The sequence below is a fragment of the Sceloporus occidentalis genome, unplaced genomic scaffold (genome assembly GCF_023333645.1).
Source record: "Sceloporus occidentalis isolate IW3139 unplaced genomic scaffold, rSceOcc1.0.p SCAF_24, whole genome shotgun sequence".
Taxonomy (NCBI): domain Eukaryota; kingdom Metazoa; phylum Chordata; class Lepidosauria; order Squamata; family Phrynosomatidae; genus Sceloporus; species Sceloporus occidentalis.
Window position 1 is genome coordinate 2681425 of NW_028317004.1, and position 22063 is coordinate 2703487.

Genomic DNA, 22063 nt, shown 5'->3' on the forward strand with positions numbered 1-22063 from the left:
TATGCCATTACATTGTGAAAATAAACATTGTGTAGCTTGCCAAAGAAAGCAATCATAAAATTGATTACAAATGTTTTTATGTAACAGTAGATGCCTTTGGCCTGGCCAAAGGCAAAGCCCCAAGACCAACTGTTCCCCACCAATAAGGAAATTAATAGATGCACGAAATGAAATTAGAATGTGAATGGGAGCATGTACGCCATGCAGGGTGGATTTTAACGAGGCTGAGCTAGGAATTCCTAGCTTGATAATGTGTAGCAGCAGAATAATGCTCAATACTCCTCAGCGTGAAATCTGCATTTGTTCAGATGCCTGTGTACAATTTTCCATGCAAGGATATTAACACAACTATAGTGCAGTACTGTACTTACAGTTGGCACTGAAAGGTCTAAGTACATTTATTGCAACACGTTAAAAGTAAAAACAGATAGAGAAATGACAAGTTCATATAGTGTGAAATATGGTAGTTAGCTTAGTAGGGTACATTCATTGATGATTACGTGACTTGAATGTTCTTCTGCTAACACCCTCATCTAATAAGTGTGAGAGCAGATAGTGATGAGGGTTATTACCCAAGGCTTGACCAGGGACAGTTCTCCACAGACCTACTTTACCAAGGAGGATCCTCTTCCTCGTGCTGCAAATCCTTATTTTTGATAGCACAGCACAAGGAAGAATGGAGGCATGTGCTTGCACTGGCATAGAAGACCACGTAAAGGCTGAGAAACCCAGACTATTTCTCAGGTGGGATAGCTGGTCAACCGAAATGCTGAACGAGCTCTATGGAGATTTTTCTACCTCTGCATTTAGCTCTACCTGTTGTTTGTAGGCACTAATTGGAATTGCTGGTGATATTTGGTATTGATGTCGACAATGAAGTGTACGATATGTTCGTGGTATTTAAATAACAGTAAAAATATAAAATCAGATTTTTTATGTTTACTGGACTAGCTGAGTAGAGTAAATAATGAGAACAACTGAATTTATATACCCTTTTTAACGTTGCAGGTGAATTTGAGTTACCGGATTCTAATGACCCACTGGGGCAAGTGGATAGCCATGACCGACTTGTGCCGACACCAAGGGGTAAGTGACATCATTAGATATACGTTTTATAATACCTTACAGGGGACCTATAATCCGCTACCACACTGCTAGAGTTCTGTAGTAATTATCTATCAACCAAAGGTTTCAAACAACACAGATTTGGAATCCAATAAAGTGGGGAAATGTGCATCAGGAAAACATTATTTAGTAAGCATGATTTAAAAAAAATCGGAAACAAACACTTGTGGTCAAAACTGTGGTGTTTGCAGCGCATCCATAGATATGGTGACCAGTGCGTAATTTCCTTACTGACAGCCAGATCCCCGTCACATTCCACTGAATGGTGTTGTAAAGTGCAGTCCATCGAGTAGACTGGTTTGATACAGACCACATTCACAGCCGTGAGGTCTCCTCTTTGTTAGCTTGGCCACACATTACTTCTGTCTAACATTTTAACACCAATAACCACAATGTTTTGGAAACCGAACACCTAACCCCAAATATTTTCATATTTATTCACTAGCTACCGTTCTTTAACCATTCCAACCGTTAAATGAAAATGCATGAATATAAACCGTGCAGCTAAATAAAAGCAAACCCCAGAAAACGTGGTGACGTCTGTGGCAGAGAAAACTTTAAATTCTGCATAGGAGAATATGTTTAAATTGTGTGCTAACGTCATGCAGTTCCACAGTTCTTTGTATAAGCTGCTCTTAAAAAGAAAATTTCAATAGGTCTCTGCTTTATTTCTGTTATAAACCTGTCTGATCACCCTGACCACACAGCAGCTATATAAAATCTATGTACGCTACAGCCACGTGCATTCTGTGAGACTGCTCTGTAGACCTGCGGTGGGAATATTACATTTTCAGTGGGAAAACTAATAATGGCGTTAGTGGCCCTAAAACCCAAGAGTTTTATGTGTCGTCATTGGAAGCCTATTCATTTTAAACAATAATGTAAAGCTCAAAAAGACCGCAAATGTTCTTCTTGCCTGTGAACACGTGCGTTTGTAGAATGGGATATGTGATGAAGAAATTGTGAATGTAGTATAATCCGCTTTACTGCATATGGGCAAATGTAATTGTCTGCATTGTTCTTATATTGGATGGCTGAATGCACATAATTACCTCCAGATATAGGAGGTTGAGGCATTGCTTTCTTAAGTAAGAAATGAAACACAAAATCTAATTTATAATTTTAGGTAAAATGAAGTAAAAAATGGAATGGCTGGACCATAGGGATGGCACTGGGCATGGTATAGTGGGGTTAGTGTGGCATGGGCCATTAAATTATATAATACAGTATACAATGGATTGCTCACCACTACTACTTTGATAACAATGATCTAGCCTATAATATACACGAGTTGTATCCAAGCTCAATTCACAACTCACACTATTGCAATTCCCCACGCAGTGAGGATTTTGAGCCGTCATGCAGGAGCGGTGTTCTGGCCTGAGCCGGCACACACCGAGGAAGTAATTAGTCAGACGTGTTTTCAGGAGTATTTTGTTTATTCTGTGGATGGAGGTCTCTCACCCCTGCAGTTGGCATTTATCACCTAGGCAGGGATTAATGTTTCAGGTTTGCCTCCTAAAATACAAACAAGCATATCTCTTAGTACAAAACAGACCCCTTTATTTACACATACATTGCGTTGGCTTGCAGTATGAGCGTGCATCCATCACTCAGATTTGAACAGTTCAGATGAAACAGAAAATAACGGGTAAAATGTGACTTCCTTCAGAATGGAATATGACATTTTGTAACACTCAGTGTGGCTGTAGGGATATTTAAAGGAACAAGCCGATTTCCAAAGAGAAAATGATAGGAAACTTAAGTCCCTTGAAGCCAAAAGATAGTCGCCCAGCTGCTGAGGATTACATGTAACAAGCAATTCTGGCTCAAGGTGGTAACAGTGGAGGAATTACTATACTAATTGATGAAATTACTACTGATCATTCCAGTTTTACCACTTTCTACCCAAATTGCTCCTTAACCTTCTATGATATTTGGCCAGTCGTAGGGAGATGGTGGTCCACCACACTTTCAAGCTTTGTGCTCCCCTGGCATTACAAAATCCAAACTATTAGATTTTATGTTCATATGCTTTCTACCTACAGGGTAGATGTCTTATTATGTGCTGGGCCATCATGTCACCTAAAGACATTCAGTAGTGTTGCTAACAACAAACTTGGATTGTGTTCTTCCACATTGGTTAGTTACCTCACACTATGATGAGTAAGACGATCTGTTTGAAACCATTACCATACCTCTTTGTCTGTGTATCAATATACATTTGCACATTTGTTATCTAGCCTTGTTTATTATCCACAGTTGTTACTTAGAATACAACGAAACAGTGCGAACAAATACTTTGCCAATTTGTCCAGTTGGTTCCTGGAATTGTATAAAGCAGGTCAGGGGCTGTTACTTCTAAATATTTACTGTTTAAATCCCCAATACCAGCTGCACAATGAAAGCCTTTCATTCAGATATTTGTGTTACATGCAATTGTATTTTAGTGCAGGGGTCACCAACCTGGAACTAGCTGTGGGTCAAGCTCAGCTCCTATCATTTACAGCTAGCTTGGAGTGATTATATGGGGGGGGGTTATTGCTAGAAAAACATCAATCCATATTTTATCCTTTTTAAAAAAATATATGGATATATTGCAAGAAACATGATGTGCATATAAATAATGATGCAATGTTTTATTAGTAAATATATATGGCTGCAACATAAATAATGGCCCTGTACAACTGTTAGGCATGAGATATTATAGGATTCAAATGGGACAAAGGGGGAACCTTTTTATTTTCGAGGGCCATCTGGCCCAAAGGCATGCAACTGAGCAGCCTTGTACCAAGGGATCAAAAACATGGTAGTACCATTGAACTGGGTGTACCAGCTCTGTTGTGAGAATATCTTCCTTGCTTTCACAGTTCCCCTGCTGTATTTACACGTTCCATCAGATCATAACTATTCCTCTCACCCGTGAAAGTCTCTTCAAAGGCTTTTTTATACAGACTCCCAACCAAGCATCCAGTTTGTGCACAGCCCTCCAGCTGTGGGAGAACATTATTGTTCCATTAACACCACACAGGTCTATTCCAACTGCTTTGGTTGGATGGCCTCCTGGGGGCAGCCATTAGAATATTCAAAGAGCCAAACAAAAGTGTTTCCCCAGGAGTGACATCTGTAGGGAAAAATATGTAGGAAAAAGTGACCTTGTGTCATTGTCATTATCACATTAGGAGTTCACGCCTGTACAGTGTAACGTGACTGGATGGCACAGCTAAGATGACTTCAAAGGGCACTTTCTCTTTTCTAAATGTGCTCCCAGTAATGTTACACTAAGCTATTTTTTTCTGTACAGGGGATCTTCAAAAGATGTATTGGGAGGGCTTCTAGAATATATGAACTACCAGTATAAAGAGCTTCCATCTTTCCCAAAACATATTTTATACAGTTGATTCAGGAATATGTACTTCTAAACAATTGGTTTGTTAATCATGAAGCAGTTTGAATGCAACATTGAGGGTGACTTGGGCTGTGGAATTGCTTGCCCCATGCAGTATTAGCTCTACATGTGTTATTTTAATGTGAATTTTAAAGAACAATTCTCTGCTGTTTGTATATCCTTGGCACCAAGGACATTCTAGACCAAGGCTGTGCAACTCCAATCCTTGATGGCCACAAACAGGCCAAGAATTCCCTGTATCCCTGCCTGAAGTTTTAACTGCAATGTCTGGGCTACAGCTTGGATATCCAAAATTGTGGCCTGTTTAGGCCTCTAGATGAACAGAGTTGAATGGCCCATTTCTAGACAGCCTAAGCTTTTATAAGCGGTATATGACCCCTACGTTCCTTGTTTTTTAAGGACTCATGTGATCCTCAGAAATCCATGAAGTGGATCACTGCTGGGAGATAGAAATACCATGTCAGGTTTTGATGCACTTCAGTTAAGTAGACTGATTAAATGAGGTTAACCAGCAGGTCTTGGAACATTTATAGTAATGCTTTCAGGGCATATTTGGATTTATTAGGAATGTAGACACTTCCGTTACAGAGCAATGCTCGGCATATTTAGAGTGTGATTCACCTCTGTTACACATCTGTAATCCTGGGGACGTTGGACAGTCAGCAATATTTCCAATAATCTGTAGGTGTTCTGGTTTAAACAGTGAAGACGCCTTTTAGCAGACATACAAATCAAAGCAACAATGCTGAGTAAATTGCTGTTTTATCCTATGTGACAAATGGAAAACCGACGCTCGGCAGCACCACCTGAACGGCAGACATCTGGCAATGACAGTGCAAAGGGTCAAGTGAAAGGTGATCTCTTCTGGCAGGTCAGCACAAGATTACATTTAAGAATAATCGTCTGTGAGGTTCTTGTGAAGACCTGAAATAAACTGTCAAAAACCACTAAATCAGCTATTTAAACCTTTTCTGACACTTCACTGAGTGGATGATGAAAAACTGGTAAAATATACATTGGTGTGCTACAGAATAATTTGTTTATTAGGGCAATCTGAACTAAAAGTCCCACCCAACATGACCAACAATTCCCACTGTGACAGGGATATATATATATATATATATACATATGTATATATATATATATATATATATATATGTGCATATATATATATATATATATATATATATATATATATATACATACATACATACATACTGCATATGTGTGTTTCATTTGACCATATGGTGCATTTCCCAGTCAGGGTGGTGGTTATTTTAAGTGATTTATTTTAAGTTTAACTGTTTGCCTTTCTCAGGATAGATTTGTTTCAGTTAAATTCCATGCTGTACATGTGGATCCAATAAACAGAGCATGGATATAACTATAACATTTATGTTGAATTTAAATTAGTAGAATGTGAAATACAATCCTTGCTAAGTACTATAATATATTAGACTGGGTGACATGCATTACCAAATGCACCAATCAACTATATTTGACTCTTAAATCAAAGTTCCCACTGAATATCTGAAAGATATATACTCATCCTGATGTGAGCCTGCTTTAGATATTAGAGGGGAAGTGCAGTTGTTGAATCACTTTGTAGTGTTATACTACTCTTGTTCCAAATGCATAGATTCCCACTGGACGAGCAATGTACGAAGTAAAAGCATACATTGAGACGTGGCAATTTCACATGGAGTCTCTCAATTTTCAGCTGTTTTTTGGGACTCAGGGTCAGTATGAGGGAAAAGTAGTGTATGTAAGATAGGCGCTATGTGAGTCCAGCCTGCTCTCAATGGCTCTCAAGGTGAGCCATTTCTGAAAGTTCCAAGGTTTGAGTGGTACTCACTCCTTTAGCTTCTAAATGGTTAATTAAAATAAATGCTTTACAGCCCCATGTATGCCCTTGACTGTCTATAATGCCCTGCTTGCAAAAGTGATGAAGAACCTATGCATCATTATGTTGTACTTTATATATCAGTAGCATCCTGTGATCAGCCTTCATCTCCAGGGAAGAGATTAAACGCTGGTGGTTGTCTCCGCACTGTCTTTATCTTTCTAGTTGGTGTGGGTTTCCCTGTAATCTGCACTCAAGCATGAATTCAGTAGAACAATGCCAACGCTCTACTGGAAATGATGTCAGATGTAGCCAGTGCTCAGCATTTACCAGGCTGAACATTTTTTTATTCCCTTTATCCTTGTAAGGAAAAGGACTTTCATTTACTGGATGTGGTTAGTTGATTTTATGAGCAGCCTAAAAGCTTTCAGTCTCCTGGCTGGGTAAACAAAGGCATGTCGTTTTATATGTGAAGACTACGTGCCTTTCTGTGACTGAGCTCCCTAACTTTTGATGAGAAATGCAGGAACAGAAACCCTAGGAATGACTGTCCGAGGCATGTTATGTCTACAGAATTGGGAAAATAGTTTTATCAATGCCTCTTAAAGACACAGTTGAGTTACTTGGTGCTCACGCAGATCATACGAAAACAAACCTAGCCTGTGACAAAATCTGGTGGGCTCGCCTCTTGCCTGCAACTGGCTGGATTTCACTAAGACATTCAATATATTGTATGGTATCTAGAAAGAGTAGTAAGGAAGTGGCCTCCCAAAAGATGTGTTATTGGTTAATACAATAAGGGACTTTAAATACGCATGTGATAGGCATATAGCTATCCTGAATCTAAGACCAAGGACTGATTAAGCTTTGAGCCTTCATCAGGAAACATGGGCAGAATAGATGGACCAAACATTTCTTATCTGGAGTTAAAGTCTGCGTTTTTATAAGAGCAATTCTGTGGTAAAATTCGAGATGCCGGAGGGAACATTGCTTTGGTTGCCATGGTGACTGCACCACAATATTTTTTTGTCTGTTTTAAAAGTATAACCCCATTGTCTTTGGAACAAAGCTCTTGTTAAGTCATCACGGAGAGATGTAATGCTTCAGATACACATTCTTGCGTCCCTTGCGGAATGTGGCCATGTGTGGTTATATCTGATCATACAGTCCCCACAGAGATTGCAGGAGGTCTCATAACCATCCACTTAATGAACTATGCGTGCATTACTTTGCTGCTATTTATGTGAATTGTCAAACAGACTTGGGTGTTTTGTTTTATTTGGCAGTTCAAGAAAGGATTACAAGGCCACTGATTTCCCTGTGTAAACCATGTATATGCCATTCCATATTTTATTGCAGCTCCGGCCCCTCAAAAATGAGGCCTTTTGTCTTACATAAACATCGGCACTGACTGTTCATTATTTTACAATACTTTTTTGACTTCTGGGTATTTACCGGGATATAAAATACCTTTATAAAAAAAGTGGATTGTCAAAGCATATTTCTCTCTTCACATCCCCTTACAATTAAAGCTAACAAAAAATAAAGTGCTATTTGTAAACCTAACTGTGTAAAAGTAAGTTGTATGCCTGTTTTTTTTGCTTTGCTGTGTGCTATTTGTATTTTTGTAGGAGGCTGTGAAGGGAATGTGTCCGATGACTGAACACGTTACTCCCCAGGCAGTCCACTTGAGAGCTCTTTATCTGCTCTATGCCATTTAACACACTATAGAGAATTGTCACTTAAAGTAACCTCAAACTTGTAATTAATCAGCAGGGCATAATAAACCTCTGTTGCTTATAACACGTTTTGTCTAATATTTACCAGCATGCAGTTGACCCCCGCTTTGTGTGCAGGCTTGATGTGTGCACTAGATGCTCGCCGAACAGCAAATTCCATTCCTGATCATTTAAATTGACCATAGACAAGATTTCTTTCTAATTCCGCAGTCCACATGCAACGTCTAGAGTCAGTCAGGTACTTTGGTGACCCTCTTTAGGTCCCAAACCCCACGATCCCACCTTCTTCCCCTGATGTTACTGAGATCAGAATGTTTGCTGGGTATCAGTGTGTTCTTCAGCCCTAAAAGTCACAATAATGTACAAAGAAACAGTCATATGTAATTGTGTAAGTAAAATCTTCTTAAAAACACCTTAGAAACAGCCATCATTTGGTCGTAATCACACATAATATGTCTTAATATAGCCGCATCCCCAAGTCACGCCTGTAAACATACCCCCTAAAACAAAAGTGTCCTTCTTTGGCGTTATGTTGTTGCACTTGATGCCTGCTGGAGCAAATCTTTCTGAATCCCAGGGCTATTTCTACTTAAAACAAGGGCAGCGTTTGTACTAACAGAGAAATGCTTCTTCTTCCTCCAGACCAGGAGAAATAGTTATAGGCTCAGCTTCCAACACTAGCTGCTTCTTATTACATTACTGCTGATCCCAAATACACGTTCCTCTTCCCGAATACTCTAGTGGTGCCACAACTGTCTTTCTCCAAGACATGCAAACCCCATTGAACACCATTTGCCACGCGTTCATTGTACACCCTACAGAGCTCAGCTCTTTTATCTGTCGTACGGTAATGCATACTGATCAGACTCATAAATCTGTTCCAGTTTAAGAAACATGGTTGTGGTTGGCACAAGTAGACTTTACACAGACATACAAAGGGCACAGTTTGAAGCCAGAATAAAACATATTTTGTTGCTTGTCCAATGTGCCTTTTCCAGTAACATTTTGTTTTCTGTATTACTGTTATATTGATACAATGTGTGTTTGCAAAATGTAATGTGTATTTTCTTTCCTTAGAAAGCTTTTTTAGTGGTTTCATCACTGGAACCTGCCTCAAAGGGACACTCCAGCCATCCTATGCACTTTAATGCGTATGATAGCTGTGTAGCCTCTTAAATGTATCAACTATGCATTATGAAGGGCCAACCACAGAGGGTATCTTGTGGAAAAGGGGCCAGGCTATTTTTGTGTAATGCATCGTAATGCACTGATGTCAGTTACCCCCGTTAGTGAGTCTCTAAAATAAAATCTTTCTGATCAGCTATTAATAGGTTTAATATTTATGTTGCTCCTTTAGAGAGTTCCCAAGTATGCCCGGGCTCAATCTTGTCCCAGTGTGGCCCCACTCCCGAGTGCTACATAATTGTGTCCAAACAAGTACTGTATGTATATTTGCCCACGTAACTGTAGTAATAACCCTAGAAAACAGCAGCTTGATTCATACACCAAGTATGATGTAATGTTTTCATATGAGGTAATACACTGGCAAGGCAAAGACAGGTCCTTTCCAACATGTAACAGCCTGATCTAGCAGTGGGTGGCATTATAGCAGGGGTGACACACTTGGACCAAACAGTTGAGCTCTTGCCAGCGGTGTAACATTTTATTGATTTACATGCAATGCTACGTGTGATACCGTAATATCACTGCCAACGTGCAAAGTAACATTCACAAAAAGTGCTGTTCCTGTGGCCCGTACAGACTGTAGTTTGGAACAACAAAGTTATTTTTATCTTGTTTAACTTTTTTATGCTATTTTCACTTTCATTGCTTTTGATGTTCAAAAACAAGGAAAATGCTCTTAATTTGTAAAACTAGCGCCCCCAGGGCTAATTTAAGGAAAATGATAGTTGCCTCTTCCATCTGTTTGCTATGCCACGGTGAATGGGCATTCGTTGACAGTGTCACAAGGGGAAATCTTTATTCTCTATTAGCTGATCCTGTCCATTTATTGTGTTAATCAGCTTGAGCATTTGCTGAACTTGCTCCATACTATACATCTTAATTAAGTTGAACTTAATGTGTTTTCCTAGAATAAATATTTAGGGCTACTGTAGCTGTATCAAAACATGGACGTTATTTTAGAGCAAGAAAAACGTTCTTAGTAACATTAGCGTTTTGCGCTGGACTTATTTATACAGCTTGGTATTTAGGATTAAAAAGCGAGAGGTAAGTGGTAAATCCCTCGCTGCAGCCTTACCAAGTCTTTGAAGTCCCTGGAGTATGTGTGCAATAGGATCATGTTTTTGTTCTGCTGCCGGAACTGTAATAACCGAATAATTGCTCTTTCTTTACTCTGCTTTCTCAGTTGGCTGATGCCCACGCCAGACACATGCACTCCCCCCCCCCCCCCCTTCGACCGCTGCTTATTTTTTGTCTTTCCAAATTTGGACAAAATAAGAAGCACGAGTTGGGTTGTATATGTATAATTCAATTTTTTTTTCTTCTTAAAACTGAGGCTTTCACTTAATTTTTTTTGTTAGGGGCATTGAAGATGTAGGCGAGGAGGTGCTAGATATCCAAAACACTTACTGAATTGCAAGGGTTTGCACACTTTTTTTGGCACACATTGTGTTAAAACATTTTATTCGCGTATAAACCAACATTTTATTAAAATACATTATAGTGCTCTTAAAAATAAGAAATGTTTTAGTATTGTTAAGTACTTGCCATTATTATTAAAGGTAAGCGTGTGTGAGTGCAAACAGGCTTCTTTTTTCATTGTTGATGGGTTTTCCTTTGCCTTTGTTATGTTTGTATTACCCGTAATGGTGTGTGTACAAAAGCACCGATCTATCAGAAGTGCTTGCATTTAAATGAAACCCTATACTTTTCTAGTCAAGTAGTTTGAAGAAGTGTGCCTCAAGGCACCTTATTTTACCCCAACTGCAGTTTGATCTCCGGTGACCTTTTCTGTTGTATCCTCCAGGTTACTTCCTGACGTTTCTGGAACCTGTTAACAACATCACCATCGTTCAGGGACAGGTCGCCACCCTCCACTGTAAAGTAGCAGGAAATCCACTTCCCAATGTGAAGTGGTTGAAAAATGACGCTCCGGTGGTTCAGGAACCCAAAAGGATTACCATAAGGAAAACCGAATATGGCTCACGGTTGAGGATACAAGACTTGGACACTACAGACACCGGATATTACCAGTGTGTGGCAACCAACGGGATAAAGACCATCATTGCCACCGGAGTGCTCTTCGTCAGGCTTGGTAAGCTTTTAGTGTGAGATTTAATGTATGGTGTGTGAAATAATATTCATGGGCTATTTCTGGAGGATAGTGTGGAATATAATGCATTTTACTATATTTTTCCAATCAAGTACCCATACTTTACAACTCTTTGTTGGCAGGTACTCTAATGGTTTTGAGGTACTGCTAGAAGTACACCGATGAGACAAACCCCAAGTTCACATACTTTGGGGTATGGTAGAACTTTGGAGCTTTGAAGCTTTGCAAGTGAACCAACAGTCAGTAGAATGTTAACTTTTCGTTATAAACAAAATCCAACAGTAAATGAACTGGTGAAATATGTTGGGTTGTTTATATTATAGCGCTACCATCGCTGACCTCTGGCACTTCATTGGTTGTAGCCAACAGTTCACAAACAACTGGCAGAGCATACCATACACCAGCCAGATTTCAGTGCCACTGATTGCGGAAGCACATCCCACTTGTAAATACGAGCCATTCCAGCCTCAGAAGGGACAAATAATAAATAATTTAGACTATAGAAACTATAAGGATGAGTTGGCCTGAATGTTCTTACCAAGCTGTCACAAGAAGACTAACAATTGCTCGTATTAATTCTCACGTTCAGAAATCATCAGTCCTTCCTTGAGTTGGCATATTTTAACCGCTCTTTTTTTCTCTCTGTGCAGGACCAACACACAGCCCAAATCCCAACATCCAGTAAGTACTATGCCTCGTGCAATATTGTGCCTTTATTTTGCAGGATTTCATTTTCTCCGCAGTGAGTAATGGTTCCACGATAAGGGATTATTTGTCTTTCATAACAACCTTTGTCCGAGAAAAGGGATTATTTGTCATTATTAGCCGATAATCTATTACTTTAAAAACAATGTAACCATGTAAGGGACTAAAGTCCATTTAGCAATGAAAAACTGTGAAAACCCTCTTAAGCATGACATCCCATTATCACAATGAAATTACAACTGCGAATGTATTTATTTTGTACACTCTGCTCCCACTACTTTTGCAAAGGGGGATCCTCGCACAAGAGCTTCTGATTTATTGTACCAGAAACGTGTTAGTAGCACCTCGGGCCCCCTCCTATGGTGGCACTGTGGCAGATTTGAAATCGGTAAAAATTCTAAATCTTGAAAATCTGGTGCGTTAGCCACGGATAACAAGTAGCAGACGTATTTTTTCCCCTTCCCGTGTGAATTATGGGGATTAGCGTGTGTAATATTGTGAAGGTTGTAGTGTGTGGTCTATAAGGGATCTTGGTTTACGTTTTATCCATCGTTGAAGGCGATGTGTTGTCACAGTGACCCCTGAATTAATAAACGTGGCAATGGGGCTTCCAAGAGAACAGCTAGTGGCCATGCTGAAAAACATTCATTTTCTCCCTTCATATCCTTTCGTTGGCTTTTTGCCACAGAGCGGTATAAGTGTGTTCAATGAAATTTTGCTGGCGTATCTACAGGATTCTTTTCAGAGGTGTAAATCCATCGTCTGCTAACGCGTACGGCCATTAGCATGGCTTCTGCAAAACGTGAAATATGACTCGCTCTGTAAAGTACCTTGCACGTTATATTATGCTATAAAACGTTGACTGTTTTTTCGCTAGACTGTCATGGGAAATGTCACGGTCTGCGCAGTCCATACTTGCTGCTCGGATTGTGAGGTTTAATGGTAAGTCTGTAAAACTAATGGATAATAAAGGAGAAAGCTAATGTGTGTTTCAGTGGCCAACGTACAGTTCAGACGTTACAAGCTTACTGAACTCGCGTGCATCCTGTAATAAACCAACCAGGCTGCAGCATACTCTTTATTTTATAAAAGAGCAAATTATTGTTTTGAAGGAAAAGGTAGTGGATACACAGAATACCTTTTCAGTAGAACTGGTAACATGAGGAACTTTTTTTGTTCAGGGGACATACATGAAGATTCAGTAATTTGTGTTTTAGGAAGGGTCTCAGTAATATATTCTGCATGCTTTGGCAAGCTCACAGGAAATGCATTAGAAACAAATTACTTTTTCTTCCCTAGGCCTTAAAAATCGTAATTGTTTTTTAAAGGGCAAAATATGACATTCTAATAACTAATTACTAATTACTTATTGCAAGATCTTGTGCAACCCAAATAACGATGATAAAAATACATTGTTTATTTACTATTGAAAATAAACATGCAGTAGCACAGTTACAGCACTACAGATGATACATTCTACATGATTTTTGTCTAGAAATCTAAAGGGAATGATAGCAGTCTGCTCCTATATTTGGGCTTAATGTTGATTAAAGGCGTTAAGTGGGTTGTACACATAAAAAAGTTATATTAAAACTTCGCTACTCCACCAGACTGTACCCAGGGAATGAAGTGTAATTAATGACTTGGGGTAAAGGGTCTTCATAACTTTGCATCACCTGTGCCAAGAATCCGAAAGAGTTATGGATCATCTAGATGCCTTTGAATGCCTTTCTTCTGTCATTCTTAAATGGCAGAGGTAGAAGAAAGGGAATGAACTTTACTCACAAGGGAAAGGGTGTTTGATTAAACCATGAGAGTGTCTAATCTGGGTGGCGTGATTAGAACGTGAGCGTGTCTTTTCTGAAAGAGGTGGCATGATGGACCTGCAGTACAAGAATAACAGAACTGCAAGGAGGAACAACTTACCGTGTTTTTTTCTCTCAAACCACTTTTTGTTATTACGTGAAACTACTGTCTGAGCTATACAAGCCAAGTTAATAGTCATATCAATTACTAACAAAATTATAATTTGGCCACGGGGCAAAAGAAAATCCAGGGTGGAAGCCAGTAGGGTTAATGCCCCCACTCTCCAGGTACTGCGGCAGCGACAACTGTTCCCAATTACCTCTCCCGCAAGAGCAAAACCTCACTCTAGACCTCATTTTGGTTCTGACCCCTTGCATTCCAGAGAAAAAGGGTTTCCCCCCTGCAGACAGTAACGGTTACAGCCACGGCAAATCATTTTTTTAACGTACGTAATACAGCGTAGCTTTTATGGTAGTTTTCTGGACACTAAAACCCAAGCAGCCAGTCCCGCAACTGGAAGAGCTTTGAAAAAAATCTAAACCTTGGCATGAACATAAAGATAGCATAATCAACATGAAGATAACATAATACAATTTTATTAAAAGAGCTCCATACATCTCATGTGTCTCTATTCAGGGGAAACAGTATCTCTTTTGGTTCCCATATTGCCCCTTTTTCCTCCCCTGATGTAATTTTTTTTTGTGTGTGTGTATATATATATATATATTGTAGTAAAGCTACTAAAACAAAACTAAATCCAGATGATCAGAATTATAGTATGACAAATGTGTCAGTCCTGGGGTTACTAAGTCTTCTTAAGGTATAGAGCTGTACCGTGTTAGCTGCCGAAAGAGAGCAAATTTCGTAAAGGTAAAGATGAATATAGGCATATTATACCTGATTTATATTATACCCGGTATAATATGCTTGACGAAGACACCTTGATAGTCTTGAAAGCTTGCAATCCATTATAGCCAATAAAGATAACATCTTTACCAAAGGCATTGTCAAGCAACCAAGGAGAAAGGGTTTTCTTTTTAACATTCCTGAAAAGGAGATATATTATTATTTTTTTATTTCTGAGGTTTATTTACTAGTGATTGTTAACTTTTAAACGTTTCTGTGGGACTATGAATTACAAATCAAGTCAGACTGCAGCACTTTTATGCAATATCCTTTACGAACAGCTGTAAGCATTTAAATTTCATTTTAACAAAAATATGCCCACTTCCAGCACTGTTAATTTTCCAGTAAAGCGGGGCTGCTAACGGTCCTCTAAATTTTACAGGGAAACGGCCGCACTTCAACGTGTTTCACCAGGGACCCGCGCTATGTAGCCGCACTTTTGGCATAAGATTTCCCATTTTGAATTACTATAAATTACCATGAATTCTTATACTGGTATGAATTATTTATTGCATAACACCATTTTGTCATAGTTCTTGGTTCAACTTTTCTAAAATTGGATCAGAACTCATCGTCCTACCATGGAAACCGCTCAGCACTTTTCTTAAATGCCCTGCGAATCACATTTGAAGTGGCCATAGCTAATTAATGATCCTTCTGACAATGGAGCACCAAATGGTAAAAGTAAAATGTGGAGAAGGTTAACAGCCTGTGATCAGGACAGCTGGAATGCCCCGTAGCCATGCTGCATTCCTTCCTTCAATGAACGGCCCCCTGGCCCCAGGATGTGAATTGTGTGCTACCACACCGCAGCTGTGCTATAAATGAAGCAGTCCCCACCGTGGCGTGTTTCAAGCTTTGTGTTTAGCAATTTTTTTGCAAACGCCAAGTGGATTAACCCATGGGGTGCCAAATGGTTGCCCACTACCTCGCCAAGCAACCCTTTGGACTGGTCTTTATTACAAAACATTACTGTACAACTCCTATTCTGCATTTCACATTCAAACTTTGTATGACATTTAAACGCTTGATGTCCATGGTAGGGTTGTCATGTTGGCCATTTTGTTGAGGAACATACGTTTCAAGTGGTGATCACCAGCATGTGTAAAGTGCTGCCCCTTACCAATATATGGGGTGTATAGGCTAAACTTGGGTGCCGGCAAAGTTCATGTTCATCTTCGGGAAAAAAAATCTTCATTTTCTTAGAATATTCGCCCGTTCCCGTGTTAGTTTTGGGGCGAATACGAACGCACAAGTCTAGTATAGACCTACAAAAGGGATTCAGTTACTCAGTGATACAGTCCACATACCGCAGAGCAGAACTTCACATGTACTAGTCAGCAAGATGTGGAATGTGCCCCACAAAAAAAGGCCAATATGGCAACCCAAGTAAAGGGCATGATCAGAGCTCTGTGAATTCCTTAATGCCACACAGCATGGTTTCCACTGGTTACAATATTGGCATTTTCAGATATATTGTGCCAAACGTTCAGTGTGACTCCATGGAATACACCGCCTAACCCGTTAGCCTTCCTTTTTATGCTTATCAGGTCAACACTTATTTTGTTTGCCACAAACCTGACACATGGCTGACAAGTTTACCTCCAGTACATAGGAGGCTGCGTTTGAATTGCTGGAATGAGTGTCACAGCGTTAGCCCCTCCGTGCCCCTCTTATGCAAACATTAAGTGGGGAATGGCAAGCAAACTAAATGCATACCAAAATAATAATGTTTGAAAAGCTTGCACTTTTGGCCTGAACAGTGGCATTTGGGTAATCCAGTAACTATGTTAAAAGGTAAATATAGTAATGCTCGGGTTTTTAACATTGGCAAAGTTGGGTAACCACTGACATTTTCGGATCAGCCAGCTCTTATGGGCCGTTTGCTCCCATTTTACTTTCATGCGATGATCTAGTGATATTATAGCATCATTTCACTAGGTCTGCTTCAAGAATGCAATAAATATTCATTTTGTAAAATATAAGAAAATAAAAAAAATAACAAATGGTCAAAAAAATATAGTTGCAGTATAGTTTGTCTTCATTACTTTAACAACACTTTGCTTTAAACACCATCTGAGCTTTTGAAACAATATCTTGCTTTGTGCCATCCTTTTCTTAGAATTCTAACTTTTTTAACCACTTCACTGCCTCTCGTGTGATCGCTCCCTATATCCACTTAATTTCAGAAACCTTTTTTTCAAACTTGATCCATAGCATTTGTAAGTCGGCAGTGAAAACGTTAATGTCATTTCATTAAACTCCACACCTGGCGGGGAAGCTAATCCATTCCAGAACCGTTCTCCTATGTATGTTTTATGGAACACACTGGGGATGTCTGACAGATAGACATCTGAAGATTTACTCCTAATAATCTTTTGTGTGTGTGTGTGTTCCCCCCCCCTTCTTTCTCCAGGGATGACTACCAGGAAGATGGGTTTTGTCAGCCATACCGAGGAATCGCTTGCGCGAGATTCATTGGAAACAGGAGCATTTATGTGGACTCCCTGCAGATGCAAGGGGAAATTGAAAACCGAATTACTGGTAGGAATTACAAGTAACAGTTGTGTGTCGAGTTTTCTTTCGGATCGTGATTTTTTTTCATTCCCTAACCTTAAGAATATTGTGGATTTATTAGCAACGTAAAAGCATGAAGGGGGAAATAAGATGCATGCTGTGTTGTTTAACTTTTGTGGAGTTGCAGCTTTGTGATCCATCTTGTTAAAATGAAAAAGTGCGATTTCATGTGGATCTTTATGCCTCTGGTCTGATGAAGACAGGATCAGAAATGATTACAGCTATTTGATTAGTTAACAGGCATGTAGAAAAGAGGAGATGCTACAAACAAAACAAAAGTACTTCTTTACACCGAATCATACAAAAACTTTTTCAAAAGTGTCCCTTTTAATCCAGTCCCCTCCGGACAATTGGTTTTGACCCAATTCCTGTTACACTGTGACCAAAGACAAACCCCAATAACACAATGATAGAAAGGGCGTGATTTTGAGGGGGGAAAACAGTGCCTGAAACCAAATACAAAAAAACCTACTTTGCTTGTGAAACAGTGATACTGTTCCCCCACCATTTTGACGTGAAATCAGACTATAAGCATAGTTAACTTTAAGTTTACACAGGCCTGGACAGATGTTGTATAAAAAAGTTTTTCACCAAAATGTATGGCTCCTAAACAAAATATTTTTTAACGCTGTCCTTCAGAACGGTGCGCCTGGCATTTTTTTATAGCATTTTTCAGGTAGATAGCCCTCTATAAGACTGTAAAATATCAAAGCTTAAAACTGGAATTTAGTATTATACTTTCATTTATGTTTTAAACATACCAGGTACAGAAAGGGGGCTTTTTTGATTGAGTTACTTTGGCTCCATCTAGTGTTCAGAAAGGATAACAAGCCATACAGTCCGCAGCAGTAAATTGTGTTGAATGCTGTTTGTTCCACTAAAATATAATGTGCTCATGTAGAGGAAAAGTGTATAGTGAATACATTTAACCCTTGATTCATCAGACTAACTTTCACCAAGTCTATCTATTATATTGTATTCAAACAAGCTGTTTTGCTCTTTCCCTTCAGCCGCATTTACCATGATTGGCACATCGACTCATCTCTCTGATCAGTGTTCTCAGTTTGCCATCCCGTCGTTCTGCCACTTTGTGTTCCCACTTTGTGAGGAGAGCACACGCACCCCAAAACCACGGGAACTGTGCAGGGATGAGTGCGAGGTACTGGAAAATGAGCTTTGCAGACAGGAGTACAACATCGCCCGCTCCAACCCTCTCATACTCATGCAGCTTCATCTTCCAAACTGCGAAGAACTTCCTCTCCCAGAGAGCCCTGAAGCTGCCAACTGCATGAGGATTGGAATTCCGATGGAGAGAATGAACAGATGTAAGCTGATGTTTTAACACTTCAAAATCATCGGTTCATGGCTGTCTTGCATTAGTCTCTTCCTTGAGATACATGTCAAGGCTACTAATATATTGTGTCTGGTTCCCATCAGCACAATTGCCTTGTCCTGGTGCTGCGCATCCATGTGTGGTCATTGGTTTAACCCTTTGAGTAATAGTTCGTCTATAACTATTTTCATTCCTTTAGCGCTTAGTTCAATACATTCTCTATGTGATTTCATCTTGCCAATTTTCAGAGATTTTACCGTTCTTACATTTTCTACCTACAGACCAACAGTGTTATAATGGCACTGGGACTGATTACAAAGGATCTGTTAGCGTGACCAAGTCCGGTCACCAGTGTCAGCCATGGAGTAGCCAGTTTCCCCATAGTCACCAGATATACAGCGCAGATTACCCAGAAATCGGAGGTGGACATGCCTACTGCCGAAATCCGGGTGGCCAGATGGAGGGTCCCTGGTGTTTTACGATGAACAAGAATGTCCGCATGGAACTCTGTGAAGTGCCAGCTTGCCGTAAGTATCAACCTTTAATAAATTCACTTTATATTGAAACTGCAATCTCTTATTTTCCAGAAGGGGCTGCTGGCATATGTAGATACATATAGAACAACTTTGATATCTTTAGATACTCATATGTATTCTGTATGATAGTTTATAACTAGCCCCATTTTAATGCATATTCATCTGTATTAAACGTGGCCTTTGTTCATTGTTCACAGATACCCGAGAGAACACAAAGATGGAGATTCTTTACATATTGGTCCCCAGCATTGCCATCCCTCTTGTGATTGCCTGCCTCTTCTTCTTAGTCTGCATGTGTCGAAATAAGCAGAAGTCATCAGAGGCCACACCACAACGCCGCCAGTTGATGGTGTCACCTAGCCAGGACATGGAAATGCCTCTAATGAACCAACACAAACAACAGGTACTTAGACCTATGTGTATTTATTTTGGGGAACTTTTTACACATAATCCCTTCAACCTTTCCTTTTCTTGCCCCTTTAGAATATGGGTCTTGGTTGTGAGCATGACACTACGTACCAACACTTTCTCTAATTACGCTATATTAACTACTTACCTAGTGGAAACCCCAACCCTGATGATTATGTTTCTTGTATAGCTGCTATACTGAAATTATTTCTATTTGTTTGCTTACATTGAATTAAAAATAGCTTACTATGCCTTATTGCTGCCATTTTTCATGTACAGCTGAATACCTTTTTTATTGATCATAATTTTACATATATATATTTTTTATAGAACAAAGTTAAAGAGATCAGTCTCTCCAGTGTAAGGTTCATGGAGGAACTTGGTGAAGATCGTTTTGGAAAAGTGTATAAGGGACATCTTTTTGGCACTGCTCCAGGAGAACAGACACAAACTGTTGCCATAAAGACTCTGAAAGATAAAGTAGAAGTTGCACTTCGGGAAGAATTTAAACATGAAGCCACAATGAGGTCCAGGCTGCAGCATCCAAATATCGTTTGTCTTCTTGGCACGGTAACAAAGGAGCAGCCCATGAGCATGGTATTTAACTATTCTCCTCTTAGTGACCTCCATGAGTTTCTTGTCATGCGATCTCCACATTCTGATGTGGGCAGCACAGATGATGACAAGACTGTTAAGTCTACTTTGGAACCAGCAGATTTCCTTCACATTGTGACTCAGATAGCTGCGGGGATGGAGTTTCTTTCTAGTCACCATGTTGTCCACAAAGATTTGGCCGCCAGGAACATTTTAGTGTTTGATAAACTAAGTGTTAAAATTTCAGACCTTGGCTTGTTCCGGGAAGTATATTCTGCAGACTATTACAAGTTGATGGGCAATTCACTGCTTCCTATAAGATGGATGTCACCAGAAGCAATCATGTATGGGAAGACTTCAATTGATTCTGACATATGGTCTTATGGAGTAGTCCTTTGGGAAATTTTCAGCTACGGTCTGCAGCCATACTGTGGGTATTCCAACCAGGATGTTATTGAAATGATCAGAAACCGTCAACTTCTCCTGTGTCCAGATGATTGTCCTGCATGGATATATTCTCTTATGCTAGAGTGTTGGAGTGAATTCCCAGCCAGAAGACCTAGATTCAAAGATATTCACTCAAGGCTAAGAACCTGGGAAAATATGTCAAACTATAACAGCTCAGCACAGACCTCGGGTGCAAGCAATACCACCCAAACAAGTTCTCTTAGCACCAGTCCAGTTAGCAACATCAGCAATGCAAGGTATGTTGGGCCAAAGCAGAAGCCACAGCAGTTTCCACAACCTCAGTATCTCCCCATGAAAGGACAAATTAGACCAATGGTTCCACCTCCACAGCTGTACATACCAGTTAATGGGTATCAGCAAATGGCTGCTTATTTTTACCCAGTTCAAATACCCATGCAAATGGCTCCTCAGCAGATGCCACCGCAGATGATTCAAAAGCCTGGATCCCATCACAGTGGCAGCGGTTCCACCAGCACGGGGTGTGTCACAACAGCACCCTCAAATAATTCCATGGCGGATAGAGTTGCTCTCCTTGCAGACAGCACTGACGAGGCGCACCTGGGCAATGAAGACGTATCACAAAACCCTGTCCAAGAAGAAGAGGAAAGCTCTGTACCAGAGACAGAATTGCTTGGCGATAATGATACGTCACATTTAGATCACACAGACATTCAGTCAGAAGCTTAAAATGTATATCATTTTTTTAAATGGAAGACTTCTACGGAACTGATTAGAACGGTTCACTTTAACCTGCAATCACGTGGTGCCTATAGTCAGAGTTCTTGAGCCATAAAAAGTACATTTGTTCAATCAGGTGCTGCAAACAGCAAACATGTTAGTAATTTAGTCGGAGTGTTTGGAAGCTACTCTACTTTTAAAATATAAGGTACTGTTGCTGTGCAACATTCAGCCATGGAACTGCGCACGTCATGTGTTCTTGGGACTGTAACTATAAAGTTAGTGGAACTTTACCACTATTTAGGGAAAAAAAACAGGCACTGTTAAAATAAGTTACTGAACTTCAAATGCATAGTTTGGGGATTTTTACTTTTAATAATTGTGATATGGATCTCAAAGCGGACTTTTTAACCTGCTATTGACTGGTAAAACGATGTCTGCTTTCTGGAGTAGAGTGCATGCAAGGCTAAGGAGAAAAAGGAGAATTCTATGTGTTTTTTTTTCTCTGTGAACGAGATGATCACAACCTTTTTATTGCCATGATAATTTCAGTTAGATGCAGAGAAAGTCTGTCAGAAGATGCTTTCATGAACCAAAATAAGAATCCATGCACTAACCTATCAAAGGAAAAACAGAAGACA

The 22063-nt window shown here is 39.7% G+C and overlaps 1 protein-coding gene across 1 annotated transcript; it reads left to right on the forward strand.

The window, feature by feature from the left end:
- The first annotated feature begins 873 nt into the window (after window positions 1-873).
- Window positions 874-21431, forward strand: LOC149300512 (tyrosine-protein kinase transmembrane receptor ROR2-like). Its single transcript, XM_089485017.1, has 9 exons — window positions 874-880; window positions 1009-1086; window positions 11106-11393; window positions 12062-12092; window positions 17245-17372; window positions 18416-18730; window positions 19020-19265; window positions 19472-19677; window positions 20013-21431. The coding sequence occupies exons 1-9, from the start codon at window positions 874-876 to the stop codon at window positions 21429-21431; spliced, it is 2718 nt and encodes a 905-aa protein (XP_089341143.1).
- The last annotated feature ends 632 nt before the right edge of the window (window positions 21432-22063 follow it).